Below are 20698 nucleotides of genomic sequence, written 5' to 3' on the forward strand. Positions count from 1 at the left end.
TCTTCATAGGTTCTTTTATTTTTAAACAACTGAAAAAGTAAATCCATTCACAGAAGTCTAAAAAACCCAGAACTACTTAATATAACATATTACCATAAGCTCTTCTGTTTTTGTGTAAAATAAAGTCCATTTATATTCCATATGGTTATAGAAAAAAAATCATAGTTATTGTTAAAACATAGAAATTACTTTTTACAGCATGCCAAACATCTGCTTTTGCCTTCATCTGCAAACTCTGCCCCCCAGAAAATTCTGACTGGTCTATTAAACTCCAAAAATCTTTTAAAGTGAAGTATTAAAACACAAAGGAACCTTGATATGATAGACTACCAATTTACAAAAAGCAATAAACAATTAAATAAATCTAATCAAGCCTCACACATCTTTGGTTTGATCATATGTTTATGGAAGTCTTACATCTACTTATGTCTCTAAACAGAAATCTCAATATGGCTTCAAATAATGAAAATGTTGTGTTTCTTTGTATACTGACTGGTCTCCATCTGTGCTGCTGGTCTTAAAATGTGTTGGGTAAGAGCACTAAAACACTCAACACATCCCTTGCAGTCAAAGTCTGTGGACTTACTTGCACATTTTTGTGTTTAGGATCAAACTGACCCTCACTTTGTCAGTGTTAATGGAAGCCATAAAGTGTTGGTGCTCTCCAGCTCAGCATGAAAACTTATATTTAAAAATAAAAAACAGCAAAAAAGGTACATATTTGAAACTGTATGAAAGTTTTTTATTAAGACTTATTCAACAGTACAGATGGTAAGATGGTATGTAAGAATGCCTCTTGGGTGTAATATGCAAGTTCCAGCTGGAATGTTTCCAACAGGATGTAAACCACAGTCCTCAAGCCCACACTTTAAAAAACATATTACTTAGCACACTGCTAACAAATGTCAACACAAGAATACACTGCTGTAATGACTTCAATTTACAAAAGTGCAAGGAGAGGGGAAGAAGCTATTTGAACAGTCTTTAAAACCAAAAATTGTGGTCGTGGGGAGGGAAATCAATACAAAGATGCATGAGTAAAATATTTATTCAAAGCAATAAAAGCACTGGTGATCATTACAAATTTGATATATTAAAAATTTAACACTGTACAAAGATACAGATTATTTCTGGTATCCGTAAGTGTGCAGAGAACAGGTCTGAAGATCTGTGCTTGCAGGTATTCCCAGAGGTGGGCTTGGTGTTTTGAACAAGTTGAAGGTTTCTTCAATTCTGAAAATAAATTTTGTTTACATACATTCAATAAAATAAGGTACAAAATAACTGACTTGCTTTTGATTTCCTAATTATCCAAAATACTAATAAGCAGCATGACCCCATACATTTTCTCTCATCCCACACTTTTCCTCTGCAATTGGTTTATATTTTAAATGCCTACCATGTATCACTAAACCTCAAGTAGACAAAAAAGAAGTAACCCACACAATAAAATTAAAATCACAGAAAAGGCTAGAGCTTTTTATAGGCCACACACTTAGAGAAATCTCTTGCTAGAGAAATATTGTAAAACAGCACATTTCTCTTCAAGCATAATAAAAATATAACAGAAAAATTTATTATAGATCTCAGAACATTATAGATCGTAACATCTTAATACAGTTATTATAATGCTCAGGCTGAAATTAGTTTTACTTTTCCTTAAATAATAAAAAACAGTGAAGATAACAGGTATTTTTCAGGAAGAGAAATTGCAAGCTCCAGGGAATTTCAATCAGGAAATAAATAATATTCCTATTTCTTATCAAGCAAATTCTAAACACTCTTTAATCTCTAGTTAATACTATTAAGAGTGCTTTCTATTGCTTTTTAGAAACCAAAACAGTGACTCATCCCACAAATACAAAACTGTAAGTGGATTTACTATCCAGTAGAGCCATAAGGAAATGCCACACCTGACGTACAGACCTTTGAGGTTTGGAACACATATGTACATTCTCTGTGTGCCTTAGTCCAGTACAACTCCCTCCTGGGAAATAAATTCCTGCTGCCCTTTCCTATTACTTACATTTTACTTATCTTTTCCATTCTTTGTCTGATTGTCTCCTACAATTTAAAAGCAACATAGTTAGTGAACTCTTCAAAGCTTACATTCTTCAGATGGATTTTCAATTTAAATTCAGAGAAAATGTGACTTTAAGCACTGTTTACATATGAAAAGTGTTTTTATGAGACAGACCTAGATGTAGTTTTGCATAGTTTTCTTGTTTTTCTATCAGTATATACAACTAAAACCAATGCTTACTTGTTCTCTTGACCTCAAAGGAAATCAACTGAGCATTCACCAGCTTTACTTACCTTTGAAATGTCTGTCAGATCATGAGAATTAATGGTCATGTCTCTGGGAGATTGGTCTGTGGATAACAGTGAACTGCATCCAGACGACTGAAGATGACTCTCTGGCATCTCCTCATTCCTCTCTGTATCTATAGAGAAATGCTCAGTTTTATGTCACCTTTGCCTTTTTGCTCTCTTTGCAAGGTCAGCTATCAAATAACTTGATTTACAGTAGGCAATAACAGAAGAGAATGCATTGTTTAGAGAGGGAAAAGAAAAAGCCACTATGAGAGTCCAAAACAGGCTTCTCATTTTTTTAAAACAAGTGCAATATGACACTATGTATACTATAAAAAAGTATACAGTAAATTCCAAAGATTACTAATAAGATTATTTTCTCCTGATTAGAGTAAAACCAAAACTTATGAACATCTGATTACAGTGCCAAGCATTTAATAGTAATTTCATATAGTTTACATTATTTTTATTGTAAACTGCCTGTTCAGACATGTCTTTAATTTGTGCTAAGTAAGCTGTCTTATAAGTAGCAGAATTTTTTTTTTTTTTTTTTTTTTTCATTTGGAAGGCTGTGATATTCTTTGCAATTTTAGATTACTATTATCAGGGAAGAGAACTTAGTATCTTGGAAAAAACACATGTTCCCATACCCATTTTTTAGTAATGTCACCATGTATACATCATACCTTTGGAATATACTTAGCTACACTATTTTGTATCTAAAATTCATATTAAACTGTTTTTAAATACCTAAAATTAAAAATTGTTTATTTGGTACAGCTGTGATTTCTGAAGAGTGCAACCAAAAAGAGCCTGAAAGGATTCCAAGTACTATACTCTCAGATAGGAGTTAAGACTGTCCCCGTAACTTTTATGCCTAAAATTTCCTGAATTTTAGAAAAGCAGGAATAACAAATTCAGAAGAATTTGGGAAGTCTGAAAATATGAAAATTCAAAAACCATCATCCTGTTTACTTACTAGAAAGTCCTCAAGTGTCAGTAAGACACCACTAAATTTATCACAGGAAGTAAACATGTTGCAGGCTTTCTGTGTCCTGTAAAATGAAGGTCCCATTTCTGCGACTCCACAATAAAAACAAGCTTTGACATAACCAAGAACCGCCTTCCTAATTTCCATGGAAACTGGATTACTGAGACTGCCTTTTAATTACAATTCAAAAGCCCAACACTGGAGAAAAAAAGCCTAATATGTGAAAATGGAAAATAGAATATCCTCCTAAGCACTGGTGGTAGGAATAACAGCTGCCACAAGGGAAACAGGCCAAGTCAAGGAAGAGAACAGAGGGAGCTAATAGAGCTAAGGGCTAAAGAGCTAGCATTGAAGAAGACAGAAGAATTACTCATGGCCTCAGCAGTGCTTTTAACTTCTTTCCCACTCAAGTCTGCTTCGTTTACTTCTTGTATGTTATCAAAATTAAGCAGAAGTTGGAAAGGGAAGAAAAAGATTTTGACTTTCTCTTCAAAACAAGAAAGTTTATCAAAATGCCAGTTGGATAGCTGCTAACTGCTTCAGAGATGAAATACAGAAAACATTGAGTAGTTGAAAACCAACAAAGATTATGAATCATGATTTGTCTGAGCCCCATTAAAAAATAAGAAAACAGCAACCTAAAAGATATTAGTAGCAGCAAAAATAACTCCATTTGTGCTTGAGAACAGCGCATTTTTAAAACATGATGATAACTGCTTTAAAGTCCAAATGACAGTACTATTTTTCACAGCTTTAGTAACAGAACCTTAATTAAATTTGCATCTTTGATATTTTTAGTAGCTATTTTTAACTAGTACTAGCTATACTAGTACTTAACTATAGCAACTAAATAATCTGAAAAATAAGTTAGAAACATGAAATAATGAGGAGGTTAACTTCTCATCTGCAGTATGGTTTTAAATTCAGAGGTCACTAAATTGCACTTACCTACTTTAAAATTGCTTTATTTTTGTGAAGGTCAGCAAGAAGTGTTTAGCACATTTACATTAATTAAAAGGAAAATCATTAATACTCACCAAGAGAAACTGGAATGCTACTAGAAGTTCTTTTTTGATTTATATTGCTGAACTCTTTAGGTAAGTCTCTCTGAAATACAAGTTTACTGCATTTTAGCCACACACCCTGTTCCGACTGAACAAAACTATATTTAGGTACTAGGCATGTATGTATTTCCTTGCTACATCATCCAGATATGTTGGCACTGCACAAACATCTTCAAAGAACTAAAAGTTTAAGATTTCCATAAATGCACTTCATCAAAAAACTAGTCTATTTAATGGGTCTTTTTTTTTAATATCAATATTGCTGTTCAAGAAGAGGTTGAAACCAGGCCAAAATACAGTGCATATAACATAGTTATGAGTAGAATGGACAAGCTCTTAGCCTGCACGAATCATTTCGTCTCAACATTGGTTGCCATTAGCTTAAACTAAGTGTGCCTTCTTCTACTGCTGGTTGATATTCAAAAATACAGTCCTCAGTCCTAAAAAAAATAGCCTATAGGTTAACAGAAATTCATTCCACCTAAACGCTTAGAACCCAGAAGGCTATTTTAAGCTGGTTTCCCAGGCTCCTAAATGAGAGAGAGCTCTTTTAAGAAACATTCTCAGTTTAACTTGATCTAACTTTAAAAAGGTTGTTCATAAGCAAGGAAACAATAGTATTTTTGAGTTCAACTTTCTAATTTCAAAGTAAAAAATGCAACACTCAAACAACATTTAAGACTTTTTTTTACCAAGTTATCATTATGATTTGACATCTCAGCCTTTAAAATATGTCACTTTATATACTGGAGTAACTACATCAGCTAACAGGGGAATACTACACCCAAATAAATGAATGTAGGTATTGTATGGGAAAATGCTGGGAAAAACTGTAATAATGTCTGTCTCTTAAAAAAATACAAAAATAGAATCTGCACAGACTATGCCTGTTCAATTCCTTTCATTGAAATGGATTTGGTAGCTTTCAGACTTTCCCAGAGCTTAAATGCACAGCTGCTGCTACTTTGGCAACAGCAAAAGACAGTGTTCCTGCTATGTTGGCTAGATGCCAAAAATTCCCTGTAAAGTGCAAGAGTAAGAGAGGAGTAATTCTGAATTGTTTCTGTATGTGTGAAGCACGACTTGGATGCAATTTCTTTAAACAAAAAAGCAGCAATTCCGTGGCCCAAAGGATTATTTCTTAGCAGTTTTCAAATGCCTATTGCCAAACAGTTAGCTTTGAAGTCCTATATATCTGTATATACAGTGCCACACAGAAACTATAATTGAACTTGTTTCTGCAGGTGAATTCTTTCAGTAACATGCAGTACAGAAATATAATTTATCCCTGGAAATTTCTGAGGGATATTTTTTAGAGTATTTTCCAAATACTATTCCAACCATATGAACAACTGCAATAAACATGTTGCTGAAGCAGTAATAAACCAAATTTACAAAAACAAAAGAACAAGTTTAGCCTGAAACATGAGCCTTCCCATGTGCTATGGTAATTTCGTGAAAATAATACATTTGAAACAGGAGAAAAACTGTCTGTGGCTGTTCACCTGAAGTCCTCTTGAGACTGCTGCCAGAAAATAAAACCATTATCATTGGTGGTATTATTTGGACACGTGTCTACTAATCCATAAGAATCTGATTGGTAAGATGGTAAAATCACATGAGCTACTACTGACCTAAAACTTTTTTTTTAAAGTGATTGAGACTATCCATCCTTACTAATTGAGCTACAGCTTTTAGAAATAACCTAGTGATCAGTCTGAACACCTGTCTATTTCAAGACCTTGCATAAACACCACACTTGCAAGGCAGACAGTAAAACACATCTTGTATACAAGTATTAGCAATATTTTCAAATTTGTGGGGTCAGCAACATGCACAGAGCTCCTGGTTATGAATAAATTCAACAGTTTTACAACTGCAAAATAAAATGCAACACCGATCAACTATTTCCCACAAGGATTTTCAACTTCTGGAAAGCATCTGAGAGTATCTGAAGGACACATGAGATGCATGAGAGAATAAACTTTTTGGATCACATGATTAATTTCAAAGTGATGCTATGGTTCACTGCAACTCAAAATATTTACATGTGTACATATATCAAATTACATAATGTGCACACAAGGACCTTTCAACAGCATGAAAAATAACCCAGTCTTAATTCAACAAGAGGCTTTATTTGCTATGCCAAATGTAGCCACATCACAACTGTAGTGCTTTTACACATTCAAAAATATAATGAACTTCACTGATAAGATATAGGAAGTGGGGGAAGAGAGTGACAATTAGAAATTTCAAGGACCCATAAATTACATATAGGACTAAAATAAGAAATAACTTTTCGATTAACCCTTTATTTTCCACTGTGCATGCCATCCATTTTTGTCACTATCTGTTGTGGAAAATGAAGACTCCATGTTCAAAAACTTTCTTCTATAACTTTAGTAGTAAAAAAAAATGACACTATCATTACTATTGAGTAAATCATTACTATTAAGAACAGATGGAGAGCTTTGGTTCATAGAGTCTCAGAGAATAGAATTTAACAGCTAAGAAAAAAATACCATCAACTTCATAAACAGCACTTGCATTCAGATGGTACCTTTAAAACCACTGAAAAAAAAAACAAATCAGGAGGCAGGAAGGGCAGAAACAGACCAACAAGATTGTGTTTGGGCAATTTTTGTTATAGAATTAAAAGAGAAGTTAACACACCTTTCTGGATTGTAACAACAGTTCTGTTTCAAGAAGCAAAACTCGATTCAATAAGTTATTCCAGTCCTTCTCATCTATGATCACCTTTCCTTGCAGTTTCTCTTCTAAAACTTGTAGTTTGTCTTCCATCCAATCTAGCTTATGAAGCTTTTCCTGGAAATCTGCAAGCTGATTCTTTAAAAACTCAATTTGTGAATTTTCTTCTATGACCTGAAAATATGGATAAGAACTTGTCCTCTAATTTCAAAACAGAAACAATTCATCATTCGATCAAACTAATTAAGTGCAATCTGCAAGTTCAGTAACCACATCCTGTTACATTAGAAAATTATTTTTCTTCCAGAATTACCAAAATATGCCTAGTCAGGGAACACAGCTGTTAAAAGAAGTTGTTGACAGAACTGTATCTTGAAAGAGACAGTACAATTTAACTGACTTTTCCTTTTTCCAACTTTTTCAAAGTATTTATTAAATATCAGCTGCATGTGCCTGAAGTATAACTATAATGTAAAAACCTTTATCCCTTTAGAAAAATCCTGTAAAAAAATAAAGCAACTTAAAAGAGAAGTTCTTACTTGTTCACATTTAACTTCCACAATACCATGATCTGGGCACAATTCTTCCTCAGTCCCTCCCTGTGCTGGAAGGGGCAGTGGATGAAGATCACCACTAACTTCACTTCCTGAGTGCCGTTCGACTAGAGGCTTCTTTTGAGTATGTTAAAAAACAAACAAACAAACAAACCCAACAAACTGCTGGTGTTATTTGTTACAAGAATATTTCAATTCATTAGCCAAGTAATAACACCTAAGACTTACTATTTCAATGTTTATTTAAATCTAACTATCTTATTCCAACTGGTTACAAAATACAGAAAGCAACAGCAGGCAGTTTAATTTTTTAAAAAAATCACACAGAATTGAAGGAACTGTAAAACAAATATGCACACACTTTACCATATATACTATGCACCTTGCTTTCTTTCCATAAACAGTAATGAAGACGTGAATGTCCTCCCTTAATTTAAAGGTTGTTAGATTTCTAAGTGTGGACTGGAAAATACATTATTACATACAACAAAATTCGTATGTATAGACAGTTTCAACAGCAAAACCATGACTAAAACATTAAGAACAAAACAGGTTTAACTAAGAAGATTAGAATTCTTCCTTTTTTCTTGACAACTGTCAGCAAAATAGCCCTATGAGCTACACATTAGTTTCCTTTGAAGGCTTCCCTTAGAGAAAACAAAAAGAAATCTTGCAATTCTTTCTAGATTGATTAGAAAACAAAACAAAATACTTAATGATTAAGAATGCACAATTACTAGTTCTGTGCAGCATCTTAACATGTACAGATTCCTTGGTGTTTTAGTTAAGCTGAAACTCTCCTCTACTAGGAGAGTTACAGTGCTACTATTAAACAACTAGAAGAGACAGAGAAGCCATCCAAAAACTTTCTTTGCGAAATTTTCCTTGATAAAAGCAGTATTTTCCTTACAAGTAGAAACCACCAGCTATTAACAGGCAGTCATAGTCCTAAACGTTTTCTACAATTTTACTTTGCACCTTTTAGCAGAAAATATTAGGAAAGCAGCCTCCTTCACATGCCAAGAGTGGCATAATGTATAATCATTTTTACTCAATGCATAATCATTTGACCTTTGTAAAACCAAAACCAAAAGGAAAGCTACATTATGAAAACTTGCTGAACAGATTCAGACAAAAGACCAGTGTTTTGAAAGCTGTGTTGAAAACATGCTAGGCCAAGCACACTTCACTCTTCAAACACTATACAACTTCTTTGTCCCATTGTATCTTCTTCCATTGCTCTCCCTTACATTTGATATAATTCAAATATAGCACAAACAGCACTAGGTCATTACCAGCAAGACACTGAGATCAACTACTCAGTAAGAGAGGCAACATCCTCTCTATTTCAGCTATTATTTCAGCCAACCACACTTCAGGAAAAACAAACAAACAAAACACCAGGCCACCTCAAAACTGGTTTGACTAAATATTAAAACCTAAATGAAAGCAAAAAATTTCAGCAAGAGCCTGACTTGCTACAAACGAGATTAACCTTTAGATATAAAACATAGAAATTATTTTCATACCTGTTTAGAATTCAGAGAACTGCGACTTGGATCAGCAAGACCTTTACCACAATTTGACCATACTTCAAATTTAAAAGGTCTGATTTTTTTTCTTGTTTGGGATTTAACCTCCAAAGTGAACAGAAGAAAATAACACAGGAGAATTTTCAGGATTCCATACCCCACTTTCTAACTACCATCACTGACAGTCAGGAATATTTCATGGTGCACACACACAAACACACTTAAACCTCTGTAGTACAATAATGTCTAAAAAAAAATTAAATATGACCCAAATTTATAGAGAACACAGATCCAGAAGTAAATGCCATACTTTAACACTCATTAATACCTATGCTAGGATGCATCAATAGATGGTTATAAAGAGAAAAGACAACTTGCACCAGAGTCAAAAGTAAAACAAATACCAAAAAAATGCAGTTATGTCTTCAAAAGTGACAAATTAAGTATGCAGAAGTCCTGAAGACTTGTTAAAAACTTAAAGGAAACAAAATAAAATATAAAGACTGGAAATTCCTTTCATTAAAGCAGAGATTCATACACAACACATACTGATAAAAAATAATGCCATTACAAGTATTGTTGATGAAAATAATTGTATTTGAGAAAGAAGTATCATTTTTAAATTGTTATAGAAATTCAACATATGAGATGATTTCATTTTGCCTTTAAATTTATCTGAGAAGTTTATTAATTCACATGTTCACTGTATCAAGAAGTGTAAAAGAAAATATATCACTTACTGTAAAAACAACAATTAGATTTATCTCCATTCTATTTTTTTTTATACTACAAAGTACTGGCAGCTTCCTGTCTTGAATGAAAGCATTCAAGCATCTCCCAATGGAACTTCATACTAACTTTCCATTATTTGGTCCATGAGTAATGTTTCATCTTCAAATAGAAGCTGAAGACCAGTTTATCTGCAGCATCAAACATGTCAAAACAAACTTATAATAAAGATAACCATTTGATCAGTACCTTACTAGAGTTACTCAACTCCTTATGTTTCTTCACCACACAGTTGATAATGTCACAAACAATTTGCATTTTTCTTTCCGCAAAGCCAACCTGAAGAAACTGCTCTTTTGTTAAAATTGGTTTATATTGAAATTGATCTCGAAGAAACTGCAACAAAATAAGAGTTTACTTCACTTTCAAATTCACCTCACAATTTGCTGTAGAAATGGCATGCCCATATTCTTATTTTATTACAATCTTGTCTTTCATTCTGCACTTCAGCAGCTAAGCCTTTTCTCATTTGATTATTTATATATATATCAATAAATATATAGCTGTTTCTTTTAACTAGGCCTTAAACATATCTCCTCTTTCATTCACATCACTCTTGTAAACTTCAACTTACAGTCTTAAAATTCAAGAAATAACTGACTATAGAAATTAATACTAAAAAAACTTAAAACTAAGAGCTTTTAAACTGAACTTACAATAAAAAGCTGCATTTATATCAGCAAATACATCAGAGGGCTACATAAGGCTCCCACAGAAGCCTGTGAAGCAGTCTCTCAGATGGAAAACTAATCCAAATAAGCCACTATTTCTTAATTCATCAATCCACCTTTCATAAGAACATACTTTTGTATATTTTAAGGATACTTCAAAGTTATTTTCAATCAGTTAAGAATTTGATTACGATTGATAAAAGGTTAATATTCAACTTCACGTATTAAAATGGCATAGTGTTTCAAAACAGCTGTATTTCCAAACTGTGCTTAAATTACAATTTTTTGAGTTCCTTGTGATTTTTTTTTTTGGTGGTTAAGATTTTTGCCAAGATCACTTCTATAAATCTTATTGTCCAATAATCATTTCTGTGTTCTTCAAAATTAACATCTAACAATATTACTGTTTATGCAAATGTCTCAAAACTGAGATTTGGCTACCACCACCAATGCTTATTTTCATTAAAATCTAAAAACTTGCACGCAATGACTTACTACTCATCTTAAATCCTAACAGAACTAAAATTCATGTTCATTGTCAAAAACTTTCACTTTCTAGTAAAGCTCATAGTAATGTTTAATTTCTGTGAAGCTGTACTCAAACCCATGTTTCTCCAGCAAAGAACATGAAGAGATACCTTATAAACAGCTTCGATAAAACGCAAGTCACTCTTGGCTGTCAGTTCCACATCACACTTCACCAAAAGCTCTGCTATGCAAGTTGAAAAAGATGTAAAACAATAGCTGATGATAGGTAAAAATGCAGCTGGATCACCCTTTACTAACCTATAAAGAAACAAAAAGTATTTTACACAGCAGAAGGTAAAAAAATCCTTTCATTACATGAATCCCAACATTCAACTTGGAAGGAATGTTCTAGTTCACAGCATGTTCTCTCCAAATATCTTTCATCTTAAGGTTTCTTTGTCCAGGCATCTCTCATTCAGCTGTTTTTGCTGTTATCTTTAAAATGCTCAAAAAAAAAGTTTTTGTGATCTTCATATAATTTAAACATTGTCAAATCTAAAGCCCACCAGAATTTCCAGCTGAACATTCAGACCTTTCTTTTTGTTTCTAATCTTTATGGGATGAAATTTCCTGAAGGAAGCTTTGCAAGCACTTCCAAAGAAATCCAAAAGGTGAGATTAACCAAAACAAAGACAAGAACAGCAGAAGAGGAGCAAGACAGTAATACAGCTCAGGACTGTTCTAAGGATTGCTCAGAAGAGAAAAAACTGCATATTTTTATATTCCAGTTCACATAGACCACACCCCAACTTCCCACTTATGCTCTGCTTACTTATCACTGGGGGCAATGCTAGTACTTATACATATCTTGTTTACACATCTTGCTGTCATCATGTGTTAGCATAAGTTTTCACACTGCCACTTACACTGTATAATCCACATCTCTTGGATAATTTAACAAGCGAAGTCCTTGTTCAATCTTTCTTAAACTTCCATTTAGGTCTCCTGTTGCCATTATTCCAAATGCTATTCTTCTTTCAGATTATGAAATAAATGTAAAAAAGTACATCTGTTCAAAAAAAGTATGTACGCAAAAATTACAAAATGCAATAATCACTTAAATTCAACTTTCTGCTAGAACCTGGGAGATAATTACCTGCCACTATCTTCACTAAATTTCTTTTCTTAAAAGAAAACAAGTATTTTGAAGCCTACCAACCCAAGCAGTGAAGAGGCATGGTCACACAGCCTATAAATTATGTGATGGTCTCAAGAAACAGTTAAAGCTTCCATTTACAGTGGGCTGGGTTTGTTGTGGGTGTTTTTTTTTCTTGTGTTTCATCAGCAGTCCTCAAGATTAAGCTCTTTCCAAGTGTTCTGCCCTTGTTAAAAGGATTTTCTTCCTACTTAATCATCAGGTTCCTTTAATTTAATCATTAGGTTCTGGGTTATTAGTTGCACTAAACAGAAGTACACTATACTTACTTTTCAAAGCTTGGAAGAATTTAACCAATTATTTGGAAATTGAAGCACCCATTCTTCCTGAATTCTGTTACAATGTGATCCATTTTATGGTTTTGCAAATTTAAATAGCTATTAAGACAAATCTCAGAGAATCTGACATAAAACTGAAGCTCTAATCTGCAATGCAAATATTCACAAAAGACACTCTCACAGGATTTTGTCTAATCTTATATAGGCTGTGTCCCAAAAGTATCAACAATCCTTTCTTTTTACACCAGACCTCTGGATGTAAAAACTGGTAACTACTGTCACTACAAAATAGCTTAAGAGATCACAAAAGTAACAGTCAACTTGGCAGCAAATCTTGGGAAGGTGAACCCAGTAAAATGGGATACACAGCTTTTGTCTGTAGAAATCCGTAGAAGTTACAGAGCTCTGGCTATCAAGAATAAAATCGAGTATAACAAAGTTTCAAGCTACGATGATATAGCACTTCAAGGAAGCGGCTCAAAGAACAACTCTGAAAACTGCATATGCTATTCAAAGGATCAATGTAAAACGAAACAAAAATACCAAAACAAACAAAAAAAAACTTAAAAAAGCTACCCCCTGCAGATTACCAAGTATGTTAACACTGTAAACGCTGTCTTTGAAATGCCCAACAACTAGGCTTTTGATTTCTTCCAACAGAATCTAGACTCCCCTGTTGCACAGGGCGGGGAGCTGGGGGAAATCGCACCATTACGCCGAGATGCACAAACGCCACCGACAAATACGGGACTTCGCCGCCGTGCCAGCTGCGACACCCTTCGCGCAGGGGCCGCTTGCACACCAGCGAACGGCACAAGGGACTGCGCGTCCTCGGCTGGTTGCCCTGGACACCAGCGGGAAAAAAGCGTGTCCCAGCCAGGACATGGCAAGGCGGCCTGCGGTCCCGGAACCAGCGCGCTGCGGCAAACTCGCCGGCGTGGGACCGGGGCCGGCTCTCCACCCGCCCTTCCTCGCCCCTCCAACAGCCGGAGACCGAGCCCTCCCCAGAGCTCGCCGTCTCCGAGGAGAGTGAAAGGCCCAGGCTAGGATCCGGCCCGCGCGGCCGGCCCGCCCGGCGGGGACAGACCCCCGCCCCGGGAGCGATGCTGACGCTCACCCGCGCAGCGGGAGCACCGCCGTTCCCTGGCAGCGCGGCGGGAGCACCGCCGTTCCCTGGCAGCGCAGCGGGCCCCGCGGCCGCTCCCGGACGCGGCGGGCACAGACCGAATCTGCCGCCGCCGAACCCGAGGGGCACTTCCTCTCCCCGCGCGTCCCTCCCCGCGGACGTCACTTCCAGCAACAACAGCAGACGTCAGAGCTGCCCGGGCAGGAGTCGGGGCGGCGGCGGCGGGCTCGGCCTCCCTGCCGAGGCTCCTTCCCTGGCTGGGCCTGTCCGCCTGTCCCCGCCGCCAGGCCCGCGCAGCTCCTCCCGCCCGGCGCGGCCCTCGCACGCAGGCGGGCCGGGCTCGTCGCGGCGGCGGTTGGAGCCGAGCTGGCACAGGTAGGGCCCGCGGGTGCCCCTCCGTGGCGCGGACGGACGGACGGCACGGCCAATGGGCAGCCGGGGCTCCGGGAGCGGCCCAATGGGGCCGGGGGGCGGCACCCGCGGGCCGCGGTCGCCGGTGCCCCGGGAGCGGGGCGGCCGTGCCCGGGCCGGGTCTCGGTGCCGCTCTGCTCGGGGAGGAGCGGCTCGGGGGCGGCACGGCTGCGGAGCTCTCGGGACGCGGTGCGGCCTTCGGCGGCTTCGGCCCTCGGCTCCCTGAGGCAGCTCAGGTCCTGCGGGACGGGCTGTGCCTCCACCCTCCAGCCTGGTTGCCCGGAGTCGCTACTGAAGGGTTTTCACATTACGGGGGGAGACCAGCACGCCTCGGTTGCAATGCAGCTGTTATGAACGAAGCTTCAGCTTCGATAGGCTTGCATCGAAGGAAGAAACGTTCTCCTGTTGGGATAATCGTGGCTGCAAATCAGCAGCTCAGTTACTATAAAGTGGAGAGTGTTTGTATCTAGAGTGCATGTTGGTTTTTATTTAATGAAGTAGAATGCAGTACTAATGCAGCATTAATCTGGATTACTTTTAGCATCCTATCATGCTTGTCAACACTGCAAAATAATTTATTATGTAGTAGCAAAGTAACATACGGAAGACACAATTAGAATTTAAATCTGACTTTGATAGATAGCAGACAGAGCTAGAGAAGATCAGCGATTTATAAACAAACTCGATGTTATTTTTACTGTGGTAGTTACTCCAGCAAAGCTATCAAGAGGTTTCAATTACTAGATAAAATAATATTATTAGAAGTGTGAAAGCATGCATTTGAATGGCATACTGAATCTGAAGATAGAAAATATAGGTTCAATGTAAACGAAAAATACCATTTTTGATGCCATTATTTAAAAGGCTTTATAACAATGGGTTTATTCATCTTTTGTTATGATGGGCTCTGAAAGCATTCATCCTGGATTATTACAAAGCTGAAAGTAATTACATGATTGGGAAAATTATATATGTTCTAACAAATGGCATGTAAGCTGCTGAATAGCTACACAAGTAGCAGAGCTTGTGGATTTTCAGCAGCTGGTCCTAACTGGTTTAAATTCTCTCATTTTGTTTCTTCAGTTGGTCCTTTAAATAGCAAATATATTTTTCTTTTTTTTTTTACATTACAAAAAGGCCTTTTATACTATTTCTCCAGTGATATCCTCTGTATAAGTCTGTGAGTACCTTATTATTAAGGCTTTATGTGATGCTACTAGGTAAGAAAGCTCGAAAAGATACTTACTCTCTTGTTTCTGAACATGCAAAATCCTTACTGCATTATCACTGAAGTTGTTAAACTTTGTTTCAGTGTCAGTCACTGTGCTACCTAATACATTTTTGTTTTTCCTTACGTTTTATAGTACTTCGTTGACTCTAAATAAGGTTTTTTAATTAAATTTTGGAGGAAGACTGAAGATTCCAAATGTTCTGAAGCCTAAGGTTTCTTAACTTGCATGGGCTATAGACAATATTTGGTGCTCTTTGAAGAAGCTTATTGTTAATTTTGTAGCTCCTCAAGCATGGAAACTTTTGAAAAAAAATCTACATTTTTTTAATGGGTTTTGTTTTCAGTATTTTTTCAGTTGCCCCATGAAGGCTGATTACCTGGCCAACATAACTTTACCAGAACTCACTTTCTACTTATTCAGATAGGTCCTAAAATTTTACTTATGTGCTGAGTCTGTCTTACAAATGTTTACAAATAGCCGTCAACATCTAATTTGGATTTTATGTCCAGCAGGCTCGCAGATGGGTCAGGGACTCTGGAGAATTGCTAGAAACCAGCAATTGCAACAGCAAGGGTACAGTGGACAAGGCTATCTTACCAGAGAGCATGGTAGGAGGATACCTGCTAACAGTGTTTCCAATACAAGCCATCGCAAACAAGCTCAAGGAGGCATTGACATCTACCACCTGCTGAAGACAAGAAAATCTAAAGAACAAGAAGGATTCATTAACCTGGAAATGTTGCCACCAGAGCTCAGTTTTACCATTTTGTCGTACCTGAATGCAACTGATCTCTGTCTAGCATCATGTGTCTGGCAGGATCTTGCTAATGATGAGCTCCTCTGGCAAGGGTAAGCACAAAAAAAAGAAGTATCACCTGGGCATAGTAAAAAGTATTAGATTTTAAATTTGCCTCAGTAAGTGCTTTTTGTCTTTCTAACCTAGCAAAGGTTTCCTAAGTTAAATGAGATTTATATAGAGGAAACATATATGTTTAAAAATGTGTTATTCTGGATTTCTAATTACTATGGGGTATTACTGGAGATTACTACATACACAAGTGTGCTTGGCACGAGTATACATGGGTATTATTAAGCACCTGGTATTTGAGATAGCATGGGGTAAAAACAGGAACTTGTCTTCACTTTTGTGTTAGCTCAGAGCATATCTCAGGTGTTTGTATCATTACTTCTCTGAACTTTGAACAGTTGTCTAGCTTAAGTAAGCAAACCGATTCAGCCAAGCTTCCAAAGGAAGAGAAGTGAGAACTCATCTACTGCACTTGAAGCAAATTACGTGTATCTTTTTTGGAAGATGGTTATGGAGGGAGGAAAGGTCGTTTTTTCTCAAGTGAAATTTCTTCAGCCTAACACTTGAAACACATTTATTTATAACATATGCAGAATTTGTGTGTCTGGGAAATAAATAAAGGAACATTTTTAAGATAAAATAGTGTAATATCAAAATGGAATGAACATATTCTTTGGTATTTTATGTTTTACAGCACTAGGAAAGACTCATGAAATCATACTTATCTTTAGAGTAGATGGTCAGCAGAACTTATAACTTCTTTCACAACATTTTCTTCTCCCTTAACAGACAGTATTACTACTGTAGCAGTTGGGTTGCTGTTCAGGTTGTTTATTTACCTTTCGTTATGCTCTACATCTCTTCCTCCCCTCATCTGTTTCCTTCCCTTGCTGCATTTGAATTAAGCAGCTTCCATTCCTATCATGCTTTTGAACCTAGCAAAAGGATAATGCAACATAACTTCTTAGTCACAATTGTTCTGCTGTTGGGGACCGTTCTATTGACAGGAAACAGGAATTCTAGTGAAGGATACGAGAAGGCTTACAAGTTTATCAATATGCATTGTACTGTGCTCAGTTCTTGGTATCAAACCTGACCTAAATACAAATAAATTCCCTAGACCAAAGCTTGAAGATAGTAGAGCTTCTTAATTACCTGCAGTATATATTCTTAGCATGTGGGGTGGAAATACATCTTTTCCTTGAAGTTCATTCTGGGAAACCGTTCAACCATTTTTCATGAAATCTTTCCAAATAATACTCACATTCATACCACATTTCTTTTGGTAATGAAAATGCATCCTGATTTAGCAATAAATAAAAATCTCAATTTGCATAATCTCTGTAAAAATCTTCACTATTCCACACGTATAAGGGCATGTTTAAGCTTTGGCAGGTACTGTGGTTGCAGTTCCAAACTCAGTCCAAATGAGACCCAGGTTCCAGAATTGAAAACAGAATCTTTGCCATGTCTCCAGTGACTACCTGCTGGGTCCTAAACATTGTTCCTAATTAGTTACAGGGCAGGTGTGTTGAAGCAGAATTACCAGTTCAATAAGGAATCTCGAGTGTGTAGAAAGGGAATTGCAGATGGTATCATCAAAGAAACTGAGATGAGGTACAGAAACTGATGGAACTGATATGGAGTCAGGGTGGAATAAAAAGGAAAGAAGCTTAAAAGTTATAGAAGATAGAGAGGGATGGGACTGGATCTAGTCATAAGGACTGGCCAGTTAGGACAAGAGGAAGAAGAGTTGGGTGACGAAGGACAGATGGGGAAAGTGCTGAATTAATGGCATAATTGTGTGCAGATACGGTGTCCAATTCACTGCACAACTGGGGCACATGAAAAGAAACAGAATGTTTTAATCTGTCACAGTACCCCAGGAGAACAACTTGTTGCTGTTCTCCAGTGTTCAGGTTCTAGGAGTGCCAGAGGTCTCTGCTGTGTGGTTGTCATTATGATGCCACCTGCTGAGATATGTTTTGATGTTGCACTCAAATGCACCAAAACCTCTATAAGAAGAAAACATTAATCATATAATTGAAGATTTTAGGAAAACATGGCAAAAAGACTTAATAACTGTTACAGCAACCTACTTCTAACTTTTCCTATAGTTTGAGTATTTAGCTTTGCAGTGTTGATTGCATTTTGCTTCTGTAAAATCCATGACCTTCGGAAAGGAATTTTTATAATAGATTAATTCTATTTTCATAGGTTGTGCAAATCCACTTGGGGTCACTGTTCTATATACAATAAGAATCCGCCTCTAGGATTTTCTTTTAGAAAATTGTATATGCAGCTAGATGAGGGCAGTCTCACCTTTAATGCCAACCCTGATGAGGTAAGTGAACTGCTGCTGACAGTAATAAACAGTTACAATAATTGTGATTGTTTTTTTATAATTACAGCCATATAAAAACAAAGTTTTAATCAATGTTTGTTTTACTGTACAGATGGTTAATACTGAGCTGCAGGGGTATTCTGGTCTTTTTTTGAGTATTGTACCTGTGTACATCATTTACATGACTTGCCTGTTAAGTGCTCTGTACACTTCTGTGGATGCCAGAAATTCATAACCACCTATTAACTTAGGAACGAGGCAGATACCCTAACTGAAGAGACAGTGGTCAATTGTAAGAGCATAACAATGAGCTTACATAAATAAAAATGTTAAAATGCAGAGTATGTTTGGTTCACTTTAGGCAAAGCAGGATGAGGTATAAAGTCTGTTTACTTCTATCACAATCACATTTTCCTGTAGGGGATTTTCACCTATTTCCACTATCAAGGAGCAAATCTTGAAATACGAAAAAGATCTACTGCTGAACTATCCTGAAGATCAGTTTGGTTTAATTTCTGTAGATGTTTGTTGTGCATAATCTTTTCTTAGAGAACAGCATAAAGTTATCTTCAAAATAAAAACATCCCTTGTCAGACTGAGAGGTTTCCATTTATAAATTCATGTAACTAACTGGAAAAGTCAGTTTCTGCTTTCACTCTGTCACCTTTCAAAGAAGAAAACAGTTTGAGAGTAGACAGCTTTTGCCTGGGAGATAGACAGTTAATGCCCAAGTGACAGAGACAGTCTTTTGTGTATAAAACAAGACTCCTGCTTCATGTTTCCTAGGAAAAGAGTGTACACAGTACTGAACAAAAATGCTGTTAACTTCCTGCATATAGTTACACATATACATGGAAGTGATAATTGAATAAATCTCAAGTAGAAAAAGGATTGAGATATGAAAAGAAACACTTCTAGAAGCAAATTTCACTCAGCTGAAATTATACAGAAAGTGTGAACTTGTGACCATGGGGTAAAATAAATAAAGCAGTTCTATGAACCATTGCAATAATGTAATTTTGTTTAAGTTCTTGCTTTATCTCATATTCTGCTTGATTAAGAGACCATTACTTTTATCAGTCACAAATAGAGTATTTTGTAATTTCTCTGGTAGAACTCTGCCTTGAACTCTGATACACAGCATCAAGACATCAGCACCTGGCCACTTGAGTGATTAGTATTGTTTTTCTGCAGAATTTTCACAAATTTGGTAATAAATGTGAAAGTTTTCAAACTAGATGCAATATATAGGTAATGTACATGTTTTCAGTAATATATCAAGTATATTGCTAGCAGCATTGTCCGTCCAAATTTTTCTTTGTATTTCAATTTTTTTAACACAATTTTTCACTCAACTATCTCAGTTTATAATGTACCATTCATTATGTTTCAACTTTATTTATAGTAATCTTGGTATTTTTAAAGCATTTGGAGCCTTCAGAAAAGGTACTTAATAGAAGATTCATTATTTTTAAAAGCAATTAAGATCTGCAAATTAGAGCTAACTTATGGCATACCTAAATTAGGTATTAACTTTATTATGCTACTCTTGCTTCTTCACTATGGTTATATTTTACAATAGAAGTACAAACTCTGCTTCAATGAGAGATGAGAACCTCGTAGGGTATCTCCTAAGGGCTCTGTTCCTCTCTCCCTGTGGAGCACCGTAGCCTGGTAGGAATCATTCAGGGCCTGAGTTTCAGGAGAATTCACAAATACTGTTGCTTTTACTGTTTACAATTGTGATATTGGCAGAATTACTATTATAAGGACACTGTGACTGGAACGTATGATATGACATTCCACTATTACAAATTGTGTCTCCGAATTTCCTGCCAAACTCTGCTTTACATTTGATAACAGACCTGATCAAATTACAAAAAATAGGAATACTTACAGCCACAGGAGCAAGATTCTCCAAAGGACACCGCCCATGTCATGAAAATGGGTAACCAGGCTCCACAGCAACAGCTCCAGAGCTAGCGGTGGCTCACGGGGTAGGGAAGAGCATCTGCACACTTTGTGGTAGGATTCTCCGGTTAGCCATTGTTGTGTGCATGGTGTTGTGATATCTGCTGTAATTTAACGTGTTGATTGTGTGCATGAGCTTGCATAATTCATAGCAGGTGCTCACATTCTGCTAAAAGGATGTGCCTAAACACATGACATGTAATCTGAAAAAAAAACCT

At 36.7% G+C, this 20698-nt stretch overlaps 2 protein-coding genes across 10 annotated transcripts in view; one reads left to right on the forward strand and one right to left on the reverse strand.

The window, feature by feature from the left end:
* On the reverse strand, nucleotides 1–13891 carry CEP44 (centrosomal protein 44). 7 transcript variants are annotated; one of them, XM_053941680.1, is made up of 11 exons: nucleotides 13706–13891; nucleotides 12021–12163; nucleotides 11265–11412; nucleotides 10145–10291; nucleotides 9164–9271; nucleotides 7620–7748; nucleotides 7045–7254; nucleotides 4342–4411; nucleotides 2317–2444; nucleotides 2027–2064; nucleotides 1–1233 (listed from the first exon to the last, which is right to left on the reverse strand). In XM_053941680.1, exons 2-11 carry the CDS (start codon nucleotides 12107–12109, stop codon nucleotides 1125–1127), a joined length of 1176 nt encoding a protein of 391 aa, XP_053797655.1. In that variant the 5' UTR covers nucleotides 12110–12163; nucleotides 13706–13891; the 3' UTR covers nucleotides 1–1124. The 7 variants fall into 7 exon arrangements, with proteins under 7 accessions (XP_053797655.1, XP_053797650.1, XP_053797654.1 ...); XM_053941675.1 differs by having other exon boundaries at nucleotides 7620–7751; XM_053941679.1 differs by having other exon boundaries at nucleotides 7620–7751; nucleotides 13813–13831.
* Nucleotides 13782–20698, forward strand: part of FBXO8 (F-box protein 8) — a 20388-nt gene continuing 13471 nt past the window's right edge. Inside the window, exons 1-3 of one of the 3 annotated variants that reach the window (XM_053941685.1) lie at nucleotides 13782–14089; nucleotides 15867–16206; nucleotides 18383–18509. In XM_053941685.1, the coding sequence (XP_053797660.1) occupies nucleotides 15878–16206; nucleotides 18383–18509 (456 nt within the window). In that variant the 5' untranslated portion in view covers nucleotides 13782–14089; nucleotides 15867–15877. Of the gene's footprint in view, nucleotides 14090–14377; nucleotides 14584–15866; nucleotides 16207–18382; nucleotides 18510–20698 lie in introns of those variants that run through there. The other 2 variants (XM_053941684.1, XM_053941683.1) reach the window with 2 other exon arrangements.

The sequence above is a fragment of the Vidua chalybeata genome, chromosome 4 (genome assembly GCF_026979565.1).
Source record: "Vidua chalybeata isolate OUT-0048 chromosome 4, bVidCha1 merged haplotype, whole genome shotgun sequence".
Lineage (NCBI taxonomy): Eukaryota > Metazoa > Chordata > Aves > Passeriformes > Viduidae > Vidua > Vidua chalybeata.